The following is a 16,325-nucleotide window of genomic DNA, read 5'->3' on the forward strand; positions in this document are numbered from 1 at the left end:
TTGTTTTTGGCTTTCAGTTCTTCTGTGCAGTTCTTAAGTGTGAACTTTGTAGACAATAACCATGTTTCTGTGTCAGAAGGATAGATACACCTGCTAGGGCAGCCATGTTCAGGGACTCCCAATGTGTACCCCCTGTCTTTAACTGAAGTGCCCCTCAGGTTGCACATTTGGCGTTTTGTTCTCTGGGATGGGTTTCCAATAAATCTGTGGAGAGTTTTTTGTTTTTGTTTTTTGACCCTTCCACTCTGTGGGACATGCTGTCTTCTTGAGTGTCTGGACCTTGTCTTCATAGCCACATTGAAGAGGCAAGATGCCCTGGGACTTTATGCTGCCCATTCTGGCCACCCCTGCTCAGTTTCCAGGTAGTATTTTCTAAGTTAGGGGTAGCCCATTCCATGATGGCTGAGGTTAGTTTGTAGATGCTAAGTATTCTTGCCTGGATAGCCTGTGCTGTTGTGCAGGTGCCTTGGCATGATCTACCCTGGCCTTGGCCATGTCTCTAGTGTAGGCATCTAAGACTCCCAGACCCTGTCCTGGCTACCACATACACATTGTCCCATTCTTCACACATGAACGCCTGTTCTTAACTGGAAATGCCATTACTTGTTCATCAGACTCAACTCTGACAACTCAGGTAACAGGAGGTACAAGCTATATCCCCAGAGGACTAGAATCGTGTCCCTTACTGAGAGCACATGCTGGGGATACAGGGTCTTGAGAGGCTCCTGTCCATGTGACCCAAGCAGCCTCTGGTGTTGCTTAGAGGAGGGGCTACTGCTGAGCCTGGCACAGCTGCACAGGGAGCTACTGGCATAGAGTAGCATTGGCTCCTGGGCACCACCACACTGGGCACCCAGCCCCACATGGCTGGCCACTCCTGGCTGACCTTGTGGCAGCACTGCCAGATCCAAAGATGCCTTCAAGAGGAAATGAAAAGCTCTGCTTTCATGTTATTTCCTGGTTTCTTTGAACCCACAGAGCAAGCCAAAGCCTGTGGATCAGTGAAGCCATGTGCGGCCATTGACCTTAAACTGTAGGTTTGGAGGCAAGATGGTTTAGGGACAGGGAGGTGCAGCCCTTGGGAATAGACAGGTAGGTCCCAGGTCAGCTCATCTGCAGAAAGTCCTGCCTTTGGGTGCTCCATGGTCAGTGGGGCTCCTGGGACACTGGTGACTGTTGCTTATCTGCCTTGTAGGCCCCGTGTTCCTAGCCCCAGCCCAGGGTTGACTGTTAAGTGGTTCTTGGAAGACTAGTGTGGATGCTTGAGTGAATCTGCATCCATCCCTCCGGGCTGGAAACAGAAAGCAGCATGAAACGGTGCTCAAACTGGATTGGGTGTCTTTGGTATTTACTTTGAGAAAGACTGCAGGTATATTCACATGGCTTCCCAGTAGGCTCTGTGCCAGTGAGCTGTTTAACTCACCGTAAGCACTCTGCTGTACTCTCATTGCAGCAGAGACTGGAAACAGTGTCCTGTACTGTGGTGTGAGTGGGTGTCTAAATCACCATAAGTTTAGCCAGGTGTTGGTGGTGCATGCCTTTAATCCCAGTACTTGGAAGGCAGAGACAGGTGGATCTCTATGAATCTGAGGCCATCCTGGTCTGCAGATCAAGATCCAGGACAGCCACTGCAGTTACAAAGAGAAACCCTGTCTCAAAAATTAAGAAGGAGGCCGGTCGGTGGTGGTTTAGCCTTTAATCTCAGCACATGGGAGGCAGAGTCAATCAGATTTCTGTGAGTTTGAGCCAGCCTGGTTTACAAGAATTAGTTCCAGGACAGGCTCTACAGAGAAACCCTGTTTCGAAAAATCAAGAAAGAAAAAAAGTTAAAGAAGAAAGAGAAGGAAAGAGAGAAAGAAAGAAGAAAGGGAAGGGAGGGAGGAAGGAAGGAAGGGAAAGAGGGAGGGAGAGAGGGAAGGAAGGAAAGGAAAGGAAGGGAGAGAGGGAGGAAGGAAAAGGAAAGAAAGGAAAGTGGAGACTGCACTTTTGCTTTCCGGCCATCCAGACCCTGAAGCATGATTAATAAAAACTCAGGGTCAGAAATTGGGGTTTTACCTGAGAATTCGAAAAGCAAAACAGCCCCACTGTCTCTTACCTTGACCTCAGTCTGAAATGGCAAACCTTCCTCCGGGAATCTCAAAATGAGACTGCAAGTCTGAGAGTTGTTTCCTCCCATTTTATAATCCTGTCTAGGGCTGGGATTAAAGGCATGCACCACCGTATTAAAGGCATGCCCTGCTTAGTTTCTATGGCAGCTAGTGTGGCTGGCTACTGAGATCAAAGGTGTGTGTCATTATGGCTATTGTAAAATACAGTTGAAATGCCACTACAAAGACACAAATAATCACACAAAATTACAACATTGTTTGGCCAACTGCTCAGGCATATTCCTAGCTAACGCTTATATCTTAAAATAACCTATTTCTGTTATTTTATATTTTACCATGAGGCTTTTGGTTTGTTACCTCACATCTTGCTTCTTGGGTGGCTACATGGCAACACCTGGCATCTCCCAGATTCTGCCTTCTTTCTTCCTGTATTTTTGCTTGGCTTTTCTAGCTGGCTGTATTCTGCCTGGCTATTGGCCAAATCAGCTTCTTTATTAACCAATGGTTGTAGACAGAGACCTCTCGTTCATTCCTGGCCGCCTAAACCTGAAATAATCACATAGAAACTATATTAATTAAAATACTGCTTGGCCTATTAGCTTAGGCTTCTTATTAACTAACTCTTACATGTTAAATTAACCCATTCCTATTATTTTTATATTTTACCACGAGGCTCATGGTTTACTGGTAAGGTTCCGGTCATCTGTCTCCATCGGCAACTACATGGTGTCTCTCTGATTCTGCCTTCCTTCTCCCAGCATTCAGTTTAGTTTTTCCGCCTAGCTCTATTCTGCCGTGCCACAGGCCAAAGTGCTTCTTAATTAACTAAGGATAATAAAACATTCACAGCATACAGAGGGGAATCCCACATCAAATGGTAATAAAGCATATTCACAGCATATAGGGAGATATCCACATCAAGGAAGGGAGGAGGAAGGCCATAAGTCTAGAAGAACAACTGCTAGATGTTTAGGCCTGGTCATAGCTTGTGCTGTAGGCCACAGGATTTTCTCCTTGTATGCCCTAGCCCTCACTGCACTGGCTTCCTGTCCCCAGGTGTTCTCTTGCCGGAGCAACATGAACAAACACCTGCTGACCCATGGTGACAAGAAGTACACCTGCGAGATCTGCGGGCGCAAGTTCTTCCGAGTGGACGTACTCAGGGACCACATCCACGTCCACTTTAAGGTGCAGGCCCCACGTGGGTGACACTTAGTGACCTGGCCCACCCGTGTCTGTGCTAGCATTTATGCTCTAACAGAACCCATAGATGAAGCACTCACCAGCAGTAGACCAGATTTCACAGTTCTGGTGCTGGAAAGTTCCGTGTCTGTTGAGGGCTTCCTCATTCATACATCTCCTTGCTGTGTGCTCACATGGGGGAAAGATGAGAAAGTTTCTGGGGTCCATCTTTTAAAGACTCTAATCCTACTCATGGCACCCCACTATCGGACCTTGTCATTCCCCAGAGGCCCTCCTTCCTCACACTGTCACCTTAGGTGAAGTTCTAACACATGGGCTCTGACATTCGGATTGCTGCCACGTCCTTCCATAGCTGTCAGCATGGCCACTGGCAGGCTTTTCATACAGACTCCACTGCCACGCCTGCTGCAGGGCCCAAACAGAGAATCTCCCTGTGGGGCCAAGGGTGGCATTCTGCTGTCTCCCTACCTTTAGGGAAAAGAAGAGCTGTGCAGGAGCCCCAGGTGGGAGAAGCTCCTCTCAGTCAGAGGCCCAGTGCAGAGCAGAGTGTGGCCCAGAGCATGCTGCAGGAAGCTGCTGGGGTGTCCTCCAGGACTCCGCCTGAGCCTAGGTGGGATTGCCTGTACCACAGGATAGCCAAACCCAGCGCCATCCAAAGGGACATAGGTACAGCTCGCTAGGCAGACAAATGATTCCCCAGTGTACTGCAGTAAAGGCGGGGTTTGTGACTGTCCTGCAGGACATCGCACTGATGGACGACCACCAGCGGGAGGAGTTCATTGGCAAGATTGGGATCTCCTCCGAGGAGAACGATGACAACTCTGACGAGAGCGCAGACTCTGAGCCACACAAATACAGCTGCAAGAGGTGCCAGGTACTCAGCACTGCCCGAAAGCAGGGCTGCTGATGGTGGTGGGGCCTGTGTCCTGGAGACTGGCCTAAGACTGGGGATGGTTGGCCCCAGCCAGCCTGAAGCTGGTCCATTCTGCACAAGGCAGGGGGCATGCTTTTCCCATGCAGCTCATGGCCTGAGTTTCCAGCAGCCACGCTTCTGTCCCATCCTCGTCACCACTCCCCTATGAGTAACTGGCCCTCCCATGGTGTCTGGTGATAGAAGTGTAACAGAGATGCCCGAAGATGGCAGTGAGTCAGCAGCTTCCACCCTGTGTGCCTATAGCTCACCTTCGGCCGTGGGAAGGAATACCTGAAGCACATCATGGAGGTCCACAAAGAGAAAGGCCATGGCTGCAGCATCTGCCACCGACGCTTTGCGCTCAAGGCCACCTACCATGCCCACATGGTCATCCACCGAGAGAATCTGCCCGACCCCAACGTGCAGAAGTAAGAATCCCACAGTTTTTCTAGCAAGTCACAGTCACTGGGTCATCTTTTGCCAGATATTTGAGGCACCTGGTCTCTAGGCCGAATTTCTCACCGTAACTTTCTTCTCTACAGTATTCTAAACTATGTTGGCCTACTTGACAAGCCAACACAACCTTTCTGCTATAGCTATGTTTTGTTAATGCCGCCCATGTGAAAGGTCAGCCCATAACCAGAGCTGTGTAGTGAGCCACTAGATGACTGAATTCATCTTCTGTGCCCTCAAAGGCTTAGCCTTCTCTACATGTTTAACTCTTCTCTCATCTTCTCAAGGATTGGGGTCACCACAATGACTTCATTTTACCTTGATCTGCTCTGTAAATGCCCGTCTTCATATCCAGCTGCATTCTGGGCTAAGACTTCAACAACAATTTGAGGGACACAGTTCAACCTGTTACAGAAGCTGATATACGTAACATCTTCTTGCCTCACCTCCGTTGATAACAGAGCTTTCACACATGCCTTTCACAGCTGAACAGCCCCTCACAGCACATGAAGCCTTCACAGTGGATGAGCCCCTCAGATGGTAAACCCCCTAGAGGGGGGCTCCTGAAGATCTGTCTCTACTTTCAGGTACATTCATCCCTGTGAGATCTGTGGGCGGATCTTCAACAGCATCGGGAACTTGGAGCGCCACAAACTCATCCACACAGGTAGCATGCTCCTGTTTGCATCTCACCCACCCAGCAGCAGGAATCTGCATCACTCTCCCCAGCTCCATGTACAGACAGCCACGCCTTGGCTTCTCACACTGCATCCCTGCTTCTCCACCTTTCCTCCAGGCCTCCCTGCCACCTGCAGCACATCCCTTCCCATACCTATGTCCACCTCAGGTTCTCAGGGCCTTCTCATGCCAAAGACTCCCATGGAACATACTGGAAAAAGCAGCCCACAGTATCACTGTGCTTCTAGCTGAGACCTCTTGCTGGCTAAGGCTTTCCAGCACTGCTGTGTTTGTTTACAGGTGTGAAAAGCCATGCTTGTGAGCAGTGTGGCAAGTCCTTTGCCAGAAAAGATATGCTGAAGGAGCACATGCGTGTGCATGACAACATCCGAGAGTACCTGTGTGCCGAGTGTGGGAAAGGTAAGTGTGTGTCTGGGGCCCCAGGGGGTCTCTCTTAGCCACAGGTTATTCTGGAGCCATGGGACATCCTGGGACATCCAAGCATGTTCAGCCAGGCATCCAGCTTGCCTATGATCACTAAACTTGTAGACCTGAACCTAGACATGGTCTGTGCCCATGACAGTGGGTGGCTGCTAGAAATCATGAGTCTTCTTGGCAAATGGGGGCCAAGGGTCCCAGGCACAGGAAACTATCTTTCTCAAAATCACATCATGTACCACAAAATTATCCGTAAGATTCTCTATAGCCTACAAAAAAAGCTGGACATTTCAAGTTCTGTTATTTGAGACAGGGTCCATGTAGCCCAGACTGGCCTCCTGCTCAATGTGTAACCAAGGATACCTTACATACAACCTCTCTCCCCAAGCCCCTTCCTGCCAGGTTCTCCCTAACTCTCTGTTCTCTTTCCACACACTGTGTAGGTTCTCTTACCCCTGCCCAGTCTCACTTAGAACAGAAGTCCTATGAAGCCGAGGGCTCTGTCTAGCAAACCGCCTGATCTCTAATGCCTGGCACTTAACTCATCAAAGCATAGCAGTTATGAGTGTAAACGAAAGAGACTATGAATAAGTGTTGGAACTGCAAGGGTGAGGTTTGTACCAACTGGGTTCAGTCCTTTGCAGGGAAGACAAGCAGGAGCAGACAGCGGTACTGGGTAACACTGTTTTGAGTGGAGCCTAGATGTGATGAGCCAGAGAGAGATCAAGAACAGCCCAGTTACCTAAAGAATACTCTGCTGGGTGGCCAAGCTTTGACTGGGTCTCTCATCTCTGTGGTTTTGTCCCTGGATGGTGGGGAGTTGGGAAGAGAGGGAAATTAAGGTAAAATTGTTCTTTCTTAGTCAGAAAGGCCTGGCACTTCGCTCAGCCAGGGACTGACAGCTGAGAGACTCTTGTGTGCCCTCTGCTGTCTGACTTGATGGGCCCTGTGGCCCAGCTGGGTTGTCTGAAGTGCTCTCCACACTGAGATGGTGAAGTGGGGCTGGGGGAGCTGTTGTCCAGCTGAGGTTAGAGCTCAGTGTGGTACCATTGCTGGTTTGTCCACTGCCACCCACCCAGCGGGGCCTTGGCTGGTGAGGATGCTTCACCCCTTTCCTCATCTTGAATCTTGAAGTCACAGCTTTGGATTATTAGCCTAACATTGGCAGCAGTGAGTTAAAGCTGGTGGTCCGACAAGATGGCGTGGTGAGCAAAGGTGTTTGCACATGGTTGTCATGGCCTCCTGAGTGTGATCCCTGCATCCTGCAGTGTGGCAGGAACTGACTCTGGGGAGTTGTCCTCTGACTGTGCATGCTCCTATACTCACTTTCTCTGTGTCTCTCACTCTTTCTCTCTCATACACACAAAAATATATTTTTTTAAAGAATGCCCTTTTTTGATTGTTTTTTGTTTTCTTTTATTTTTTTGAGACAGGGTGTCTTCATGTAACTCTAGCTGTCCTGGAACTAACTCTTTAGACCAGGATAGCCTCAGACTCACAGACATTCACCTGCCTCTGCCTCCATGGTGCTAGGATTAAAGGCGTGTGCCATCTCCACTGGCAAAAATGACTTTTTAAAAAAAATAAACATAGTTGAGCACATGTCCTTGTAGCACAATTGAGCATCTTTTGGATATATACCCAAAAGTGATATTATTGGGTCTTGAGGAAGGTTGTTTCCTAATTTTCTGAGAAATCGCCACACTGACATACAAAGTGGTTGTACCAGCTTTCAGCCACCAGCAATTCAGGAGTGATCCCTTCTCCTCACAACATCTCCAGCATAAGTTGTCATCAGTGTTTTTGATCTTGGCCATTTTTACAGGTGTTAGATGGAATCTCAGAGTTGTTTTGATTTGCATTTCTCTGATGACTAAGGATGTTGAACATTTCCTTAAGTGTCTTTCAATCATTTTAGATTCTTCTGTTGAGAGTTCTCTGTTTAGGTCTGTAACATGACAGTATCTGTCCCACCCGGTACCCCACAGCCGGCATGCCCCAAAGAGAAATCACACACAGGACTCCATAAGGTTATAAACTGATTGGCCCATTAGGTCAGGCTTCTTATTAGCCCTTGTAACTTATATTAATCCATTATCATTATCTATGTTAGCCACACGGCTCAGTACCTTTCTCAGTGTGACAGCTGACATGTTGCCTCTTCAGTGGTCTGGACAGGAATGGCGGAGGGAGCTTTCTGCTTCCCAGAATATTCCTGTTCTCATCGCCCTGCCTCTACTTCCTGTCTGGTTGACCCACCTATACTTCCTGCCTGACCAATCAGCATTTTATTAAAATACATGATTGACAGAATATAGACAAATCTCCCGCACCATAGGTCTGTACTCCATTTTTTTTATTGGATTATGTGATCTTTTGGTTTCCAATTTCTTGTGCTTAACTATGTACATAGCAGCTTTGTTTGTCATAGCCAGAACCTGGAAACAACCTAAATGCCCCTCGATCCAAGAATGGACAAAAAAAAAAAAAAAAGTGGTACATTTACACAATGGAGTACTACGCAGCAGAAAAAAATAATGACAGCTTGCATTTTGCAGGAAAATGGATGGAGCTAGAAAACATGATTTTGAGTGAGGTAACCCAGACACAGAAAGACAATAATCACATGTACTCACTCATAGGTGGTTTTTAAACATAAAACAAAAAAAGCCAGCCTACAAACCATAATCCCAGAGAACTTAGACAACAATACAGACACTAAGAGAGACTTACATAGATCTAATCTACATGGGAAGTAGAAAGTATGAAAAGACAAGATCTCCTGAGTAAATTGGGAGCATGGGGACCTTTAGGATTAAAGAGGGGAGAGGCATAGAGGGGAGCAGAGAAAAATGTAGAGCTCAATAAATATCATGGGAAAAAAATTAAAAATAGATCTGGTGTCCTCATCTTAGTTACCATTTTGTCATCAAGACAGACAAGAAGCCCTAGTCGTCCTGTCTGTCTCACCGCATCGTCTCAGATGCTGTTGTTGACACACCACATCTGAATATCACAGGAAATCCACAGTGGCCTCCTGAGGTGTTGATTTTGTGGGCCCTTCACCCTCTGAGGTGAGGCCCTAGCCTCTTTCTCCCAAACACATTCTGTGTCTGTAATTCGTGCACACTGGGCTCAGAAGGGCGCTTCAGGGGAGTGGATGGGACACAGATGCCCTGGGGCAAGTTCTGGTGAGTCTGGCACGCACACAGATGTGCTTCCTCTAGGCATGAAGACGAAGCATGCACTGCGCCACCACATGAAGCTGCATAAGGGTATCAAGGAGTACGAGTGCAAAGAATGTCACCGCAAGTTCGCCCAGAAGGTCAACATGCTCAAGCACTACAAGCGGCACACAGGTGAGTCCTGGCCCAGCTCTGCCAGGTCTGCAGAACCAATGGCCCTGGTGCGTGGAGAAGATCTGTGCCAGGCACCCTGTGTCTGTAAAGGGTCACCTGCCCATCCCACCACCAGTGTGAGGTCTTTTCCTCCACATCTCTCGAGTGTTTTGTTTCTGTTGTTTTGGTTTGTCGTTGGTTTTCGAGGTGGGATTTCACTGTGTAGCCCCTGCTGTCCTAGAAGTCACCCTGTCCAGGCTGGCCTCGAACTCACAGAGATCCACCTGCCTCTCAAGTGCTGGGATTAAAGACGTGAGCCACCACTGCCCAGTATGCTTTTTATTTTAATAATAGTCATAACTGGGGTGAGGTGGCTCCTTATTGGACTGTTGGTTTTCAGTTCCATGGTGGCTGATGATAGTGACCATTTTTCATATGTGTCTATTCTGACCGTTTCTGGTTTTAACTTGTGTTGTTTATTTCTAAATAAAGTTTTGGTTCATTATACATTGTTCCTATTAACCTTCTGTCACACGACTGACTGACGGGTATCTCTCTCATTCTATCTCCTTTCTCTGTGAGCTGTTTCCTTTGTTCTGGAGAAGTCTCATGGTTTAATGTGTAGTTTTGTTTTTGTTTCCTGGACTTCAAGGATCATCTCAAAGCCATTGCTGTAATGTTTCTGCTAAGTTTTTTTTTAGTATCAAGGTCTTTTATTTTATTTTATTTTTTGTTTGTATACAATATTTTGTGTGTGCCTGAAGGCCAGAAGAAGTCACCAGACCTCATTACAGGTGGTTGTGAACCACCATGTGGTTGCTGGGAATTGAACTCAGGACCTTTGGCAGAGCAGGCAGTGCTCCTAACCACTGAGCCATCTCTCCAGCCCCCCAAGGTCATATATTTAATCTTTGACCCATTCTAAGTTGGTTTTTGTAGAGATAAAGGTCACGTTTGAAACTTCTGAATGTAAGCGTGCAGTTTTCCTGGCACCTTTGTTGAGATTCAATTGACTGTACATGCATGTTTTTATTTTAGGATCTGTTCTGTGGACGTGTGAGTTTGTTTCTCATGCCAGTGCCATTGTGGTTTTGTACCTGTGACTCTGTAGTGTCTTGAAACACATCCCGGTACCTGCAGCTCTGTTGTTCCAGGTCCCTTCTGCCATCTGCCAGACTTCAGTACTGCTTTCCTGGCTCTGTGGACAAGTCATTGGGGTGCCGCACCGAATCTGTAAATCACTGTGTCGACATTTTAACATTCTTAAAGTCCATGAATGTGGAACATCTCTCCAGTATTTGGTGTCTTCAGTGGCTTTATGATTTTCATTGTAGGAACATTTCCCTGCTTTCATTATATCTATTCGAGGTATTTTTTTCTTTGTAGTTTTTGTGGCTGGAATTGCTTTCGTGATTCTTACATTAAAATATACTTTAAGCCAGCTGGCAGTGGCGCTCAGCTTTAATCCCAGCACTTAGGAGGCAGAGCAGTTGAATCTCTGTGTAGGCCAGCCTGGTCTACAGAGTGAGTTCTAGGACATCCAGGGCGACACAGAGAAACCCTGTCTCAAAAAACCAAAATATACTTTACAGATTTGCTTTTAAATAAAAAATGACTTGTATTTTGTAATCTGGGGCTGTGGTGTCATCAGTCTTCCCAGCGTATTCCACAGGCTTCAGCACCCAGTTCTCTTAACACTGCAGTGCCCCTGGGGCACACGACGGCTGACTCTGTGTTCGAATCCCAGGGGCAGCTCCAGGGCCTGGACTGTCGGGTGTTTGACCACTTTCAATTCAGTATTAGCTGAAGGGATGTTCTTGTGAATTTGAGGGCTATGTCCTTCCACTAATCCCAGCATCTTGATTGTAGCTTTTCCCCAGTATTGATACCTTTCTTGTACTAATTATTCTGGTAATAATGTGTAACTTATGTGGGTACCAGCGATCCCCACCATATTTTTCAGATCTTCAGGTATAGTAGGCTTGAAAGACTTAATTTAAAAGTCTTAATTTGGTAAATTTATGATGAATGTAGTGTGTGCCAATGAGAGATTGTCCACCACTCATCATGATCTGTTGTATATCTGAAGACTGAACTACCTGAATATGGAAATTCTTATTTTAGAAATGCCTGATAAAAGTCTGACCTGAACTTCCCTCTGAACTCTCAGGAATTTTTTTTTTATCTTTACACAATGACAGGCTTCATAACGTTTTCCTACATGTAGATGATGTATATTTTCATGATTTCTTTCCCAACAGATAAATATTGTTGGTGTGTGTGTGTGTGTGTGTGTGTGTCTGTGTGTCTGTGTGTCTGTGTGTGTGTCTGTGTGTCTGTGTGTGTCTGGTCTTGAACTTGTTGTGTAGCTAAAGGTGACCTGGAACTCTTGGATCCTCCTGTCTCTGCTGAGTGCTAGATTACAGATGTACACTACCACACCTGGTTTATGCAGTACACAGGTCATACCCAGGGCTTTGTGCACGCCAGGTGAGCACTCTGCTCACTGAGACATCCTCATCTTCAGTTCTTTGTTTGTGCATTTCTGTGTGTTGGTTTTTTGTGTTATGTAATTCTAATTCTTACCAATTCAGATCTTGGTGGAGTCTTCTTGCTTTCCCACATGAAGTGATGCTTTGTACAAATAGGGAGATTTGATTTCCACTCTTCCTGCATGCTTGTTTTTTGTTTCTCTCTTGCCTAATGGCCATGCTAAAACTTGAGGTGCTATCTTGACTACCAGCATGGGAACTGACACCTTGTCTCCTTCCAGATTGTAGTAGAGACTGCTTTAGTGTCTCCCTTTTGGTACAGTGCTGGCTCTGGGTTTGCCATGCATAACCTCATGCTGAGGTGTGATCCTTCTGCACCTGGTTTGTTAACATTTCATTTTGAAGGGATATTTGTTTATCAAATGTTTTTTCTGCCTCTATTTGAAATGACTGTGAGATTCTATGTCTGCTGACATTTGGCCCTCTATTTTATTGATGTGCCATATCACATTTGCCAATCTGTATAGATTGAACCATCCTTGCTTCCTGGGATGGATTCTGATTTATCTTGTTCATCCTGTGAATAGTGAAAAAAAAATCCCCGGCGTTTGTGTGACCATAGCTGCTCTGCTATCTCTCCTTGTCCTGACTTTCTCTTGTTGTTTAATCTCTTACTCCATGTCTCAGAAGCTAGCCTTTTGAAACTAAGAATGGATATAGGTGAATAACCCTGCTTTGAGAAACTGTTGCTTTCTCTACCCGTGGGCTCTCTTCTCTACATCTGTGTTTTCAGGCCTTCCCAATCTCTTCATTTTTAAAAATATGAAATGTCATATAATGGGCTAAACTTTTGAGGCCACAGTTTTCTAGGTAAATCTGAGAATAAGTACAGATTTTTTTAAACTGTCTTCTGACTATTTGCCATTCCCCTGAGGTGCTACAAATCCTGAAGCATGAGACGTCCTCTGTATATACTTAAACTGAAAACCCACTAAGTATGTGACATTGAACATGACTTTTCATGCAGGAATTAAAGACTTCATGTGCGAGTTGTGTGGGAAGACATTCAGCGAGAGGAACACAATGGAGACCCACAAGCTCATCCACACAGGTAACTGAGGCCCAAGGATGAGTGTGTAGGGATGAGTGCACCAGCTCAGTCATAAACACTTGCAGAATAAGACTCCTTCATTTAATGCAGCCCCTTGGTCTCTAAACCCCACTGTGCCTTTCCAGTGTGTATTCTTCAAGGACAAAGTTGTTCCTGCTAGTGTTAGGCATTGGTGTCCAGCTGGTCTGACCAGGGGATGGCTCTCTAGAGGAGCAGAGGGGATGGCAGGTGCTTGGCTCGGGAGATGACGTAAGCATTCATGGCTCTCTGCTGACTTGCATTTCTCTTTTCTACCCCACTTATGTGTGTGTGAAGTGGGCAAGCAGTGGACTTGTTCCGTGTGTGACAAGAAGTACGTCACAGAGTACATGCTGCAGAAACATGTCCAGCTCACCCACGACAAGGTGGAAGCGCAGAGCTGCCAGCTGTGTGGCACCAAGGTGTCCACCCGGGCCTCCATGAGCAGACACATGCGGCGCAAGCACCCTGAGGTTAGCCTGGGGCTCATTCCCAACTCTCCGTAGCATAGCCTGGCCCCACCGTGGGACTAGAGTACCTGTTCTGCTCTGAGACCCCTTTGTCCTGGTGCATTGTGAGTTTAAGATTGAGTCCTGGTCTTATGTTGAAACTATATCATCTTTTTTTTTTTTTTTTTTTTTTTTTTTTGTCCTTCCTAAGGCAGGATCCTGTGTTATCATGTGGAGCCCAGACTGGCCTAGAACTCACTATATATCTGAGTAATGCTCTGAACTTGTGGTCCTTCTACTCCTTCTACTCTAATCTGTGCTGGGATTGCAGACATGCTCCACCACAGCCAGTTTTATGTGGTGATGAACCTTGAACCCAGGGCTTCATGAATGCTAGGCAGGTACTCAGTCAACTGAGCCCCAGCCCAACCCTCTCCTTCTCACGATAACAAAACTAGATAAATAATTAAAGTTACTAGACCCCTAAGAAGAGAGACTTTCTGAACATGAGGGTCACAAAAGAAAGTGTACCCAAAATATTACTAGATCTGAGCAGGGAAGCTCTTGGGATTTCTGTAGGTTTTTAAAGGGGGGGGTGTAAACTGAACACCCTTGTGAGCTTTATCCCCTTTAGCAGATACAGACTTAGTGTCAACTGTGACAACCAATCAGTGGGAAAACCCAGTGTGTAGGGAAGGAGAACTGATGGAAGAAGAAATGCATACAAGTGTAAGAAACACCAGGAAGACTTCTGCTTTCCTCTGGGTCCCTGACGTGAGCAGGAGACACAGTCCTCAGGCCCATTAGTGTTCTGTTGACTTAGACATAGTTCAGAGAAGGGCACAGAATGGGCTTTTGTCTAGAGGTCCAAAGATGGAGCTCCTTGACACCCCCATAGTGTACATTTTTCCACGATTTAAGGGCCATCGGGGTGAGGTCACATGTATACCCTTCCCCAGTCTTACAGTTTCTCTGCCCTGTTTCTCTGGCAGCTCACCTTTCTTACACCGTCCCAGTTCTTACACCGTCCCAGTGCATTCATTTTCCTCCCTGTATTTGTGTCTATTGCCCTATGTAGGACTGAGTCACCAGTTACGAGATAAGCAATGCGTGTAAGCGGCTGACTAGTGTTGCTCGCCATGGTGGGAGGCTGCTTGGGCTTATAGGACAGGTCTTGGAGTGAGTGTTGCATGCTAAGGACTTGTGAGTGGGGCTGAGAAAGGAAAGGCAGGACTAAGTGGACATGCACATAGCTGCATGCATTAGACTAAAGGGTACAATGTTAGACCCACAAAAACCTCCATTGGTGATTCCTTGTAGAACAGGCTTATTGCTCTGTGTCTGAGCTCATTCAGGTCCCTGTGATGACAGAGGGTGCACTGATAGCTCACTGAGAGCACGTGTCATGGAAGCCACAGAAGGAGGACGTAGCCTCCATCTAAGGACAGGAGCCACAAGATAACAGACAGGTACCAGGTGTCCCCACCAGGCCAGACAGCACTGTAGAGACTTGAGATGGGGTCAGAAAACAGGGTTTGGGCATGCCCTGGAGAGCGTTTAGAAATAGTTTCAAAGTCAGACCTGACCTAGGAGTCAGAAGCAGAGGTGAGTTTCTCAGTTAGCTGCCAGTCTCTGACAGCAGTGGCCCTTGCACAGTGAATTTGGGCTCCTAGTGCGCATCATCAGGGCAGCCATTGGGTGGGTGACCACAGCAACCCTGTACACTGCCCTCTGCCCCTTTCAGGTCCTCGCTGTGCGGATTGACGATCTGGACCACCTCCCTGAGACCACCACCATCGATGCCTCCTCCATTGGCATTGTCCAGGTAAGCAGCACAGAACATACCTACAAGGCTGGAGTGTGAGGGGACAGACCACACATAGGAGCAGACTTCAGACACACACCATTGACCATGCCTTACACACTAGCACAGTCTCACTGGGATTTGGTTGACATTTATTATGACTAAATTATCTTAAGCAAAATTAACTATATTAGGCAAACATAGAATTTTTTTTTTCCTTTTTAGACAGGTCCTTGCTATGTGTCCTTGGCTAGTCTGGAGCTCTATGTAGACCACAATGGCCTTGAACTCACAGAGCTCCACCTGCCTCTGCCTCCTCAGTGCTGGGATTAAAAATGTGTACTACCATACCATGCCAAATCTAGATTTTAAAGGAACTTTTACTTTTTACTCAATCCTTTTTTTTTTTTTTTTTGAGATAGGATCTCATAAAGTCTAGGTTGATCTTGAGCCTGCTATGTAGCAAAGGCTAGTCTTGAACTCCTGATCCTCCTGCCTCTGCCTCTCAAATGCTAAAATCCCAGGCATGCACCATCATGTCTGGATGTACTCAATATTTTTATGGCAGTTTTTTTATTTATGGTCACAAAGTATATTACGCTGTGTTTAGGACATCTGTACCCAAGTGCTTTGACTTGTGTGATGAGTGTCCTGTGAGTTCAGGTGGCCATGTCTTATGGAATGAATGGATAGACTCCACATCTAGCCCCTCTATGAGCCATTTATGTGCTCGGATATTCATATGTGAGGGTGGGAAAAAGTCTCTCCATCCCATACTCTGACCAGTTCCGGGTAGGTCTGTCTGCCCCAGGACCACACGGGCACTGAGTACCATGACAGGACAAGGAGCCCTACAGTCACTGTGCCCCTGACCTCCAGCCGTGCTGGCCTCGGCCCATTGTGCTGACACTCTCAGCACTGTGTAAAGGAAAGGATAGGCCTGAGCAGAAAGGGGCAGAAGATGCCTGCATAGTTCCAATCAGGCATTTACACCCTGTGTTGTTCCTGCTGTGGATAGTGGCTCACAAGCCTTTTCTTTGAGCTCACCTCCCCACAAGGGAAATACTCCTCTAACGATGTTTCTGTCTGAACACAAAATAGCCGTTGCCTGTGACAGTTTGATGCCCTGGGGGGTGTGAAGGAGTGAATGCTCCCTCCAGATGTAACCCACTGCCCTGGGGGGTGTGAAGGAGTGAATGCTCCCTCCAGATGTAACCCACTGCCCTGGGGGGTGTGAAGGAGTGAATGCTCCCTCCAGATGTAACCCACTGCCCTGGGGGGTGTGAAGGAGTGAATGCTCCCTCCAGATGTAACCCACTG

At 46.9% G+C, this 16,325-nt stretch overlaps 1 protein-coding gene across 6 annotated transcripts in view; it reads left to right on the forward strand.

The window, feature by feature from the left end:
• The window catches only part of Prdm15 (PR/SET domain 15), a 62,407-nt gene that overhangs the window by 41,656 nt on the left and 4,426 nt on the right, over positions 1 to 16,325 (forward strand). For all 6 annotated transcript variants that reach the window (XM_048422514.3, XM_048422517.3, XM_085685865.2 and 3 more), the window contains 9 exons: positions 3,165 to 3,296; positions 4,051 to 4,185; positions 4,489 to 4,652; positions 5,265 to 5,344; positions 5,656 to 5,775; positions 9,021 to 9,152; positions 12,651 to 12,734; positions 13,050 to 13,225; positions 14,946 to 15,026. In XM_048422514.3, the coding sequence (XP_048278471.3) occupies positions 3,165 to 3,296; positions 4,051 to 4,185; positions 4,489 to 4,652; positions 5,265 to 5,344; positions 5,656 to 5,775; positions 9,021 to 9,152; positions 12,651 to 12,734; positions 13,050 to 13,225; positions 14,946 to 15,026 (1,104 nt within the window). The remainder of the gene's footprint in view (positions 1 to 3,164; positions 3,297 to 4,050; positions 4,186 to 4,488; positions 4,653 to 5,264; positions 5,345 to 5,655; positions 5,776 to 9,020; positions 9,153 to 12,650; positions 12,735 to 13,049; positions 13,226 to 14,945; positions 15,027 to 16,325) is intronic.

Source organism: Myodes glareolus, chromosome 2 (genome assembly GCF_982192425.1).
Source record: "Myodes glareolus chromosome 2, mMyoGla1.1, whole genome shotgun sequence".
NCBI lineage: Eukaryota > Metazoa > Chordata > Mammalia > Rodentia > Cricetidae > Myodes > Myodes glareolus.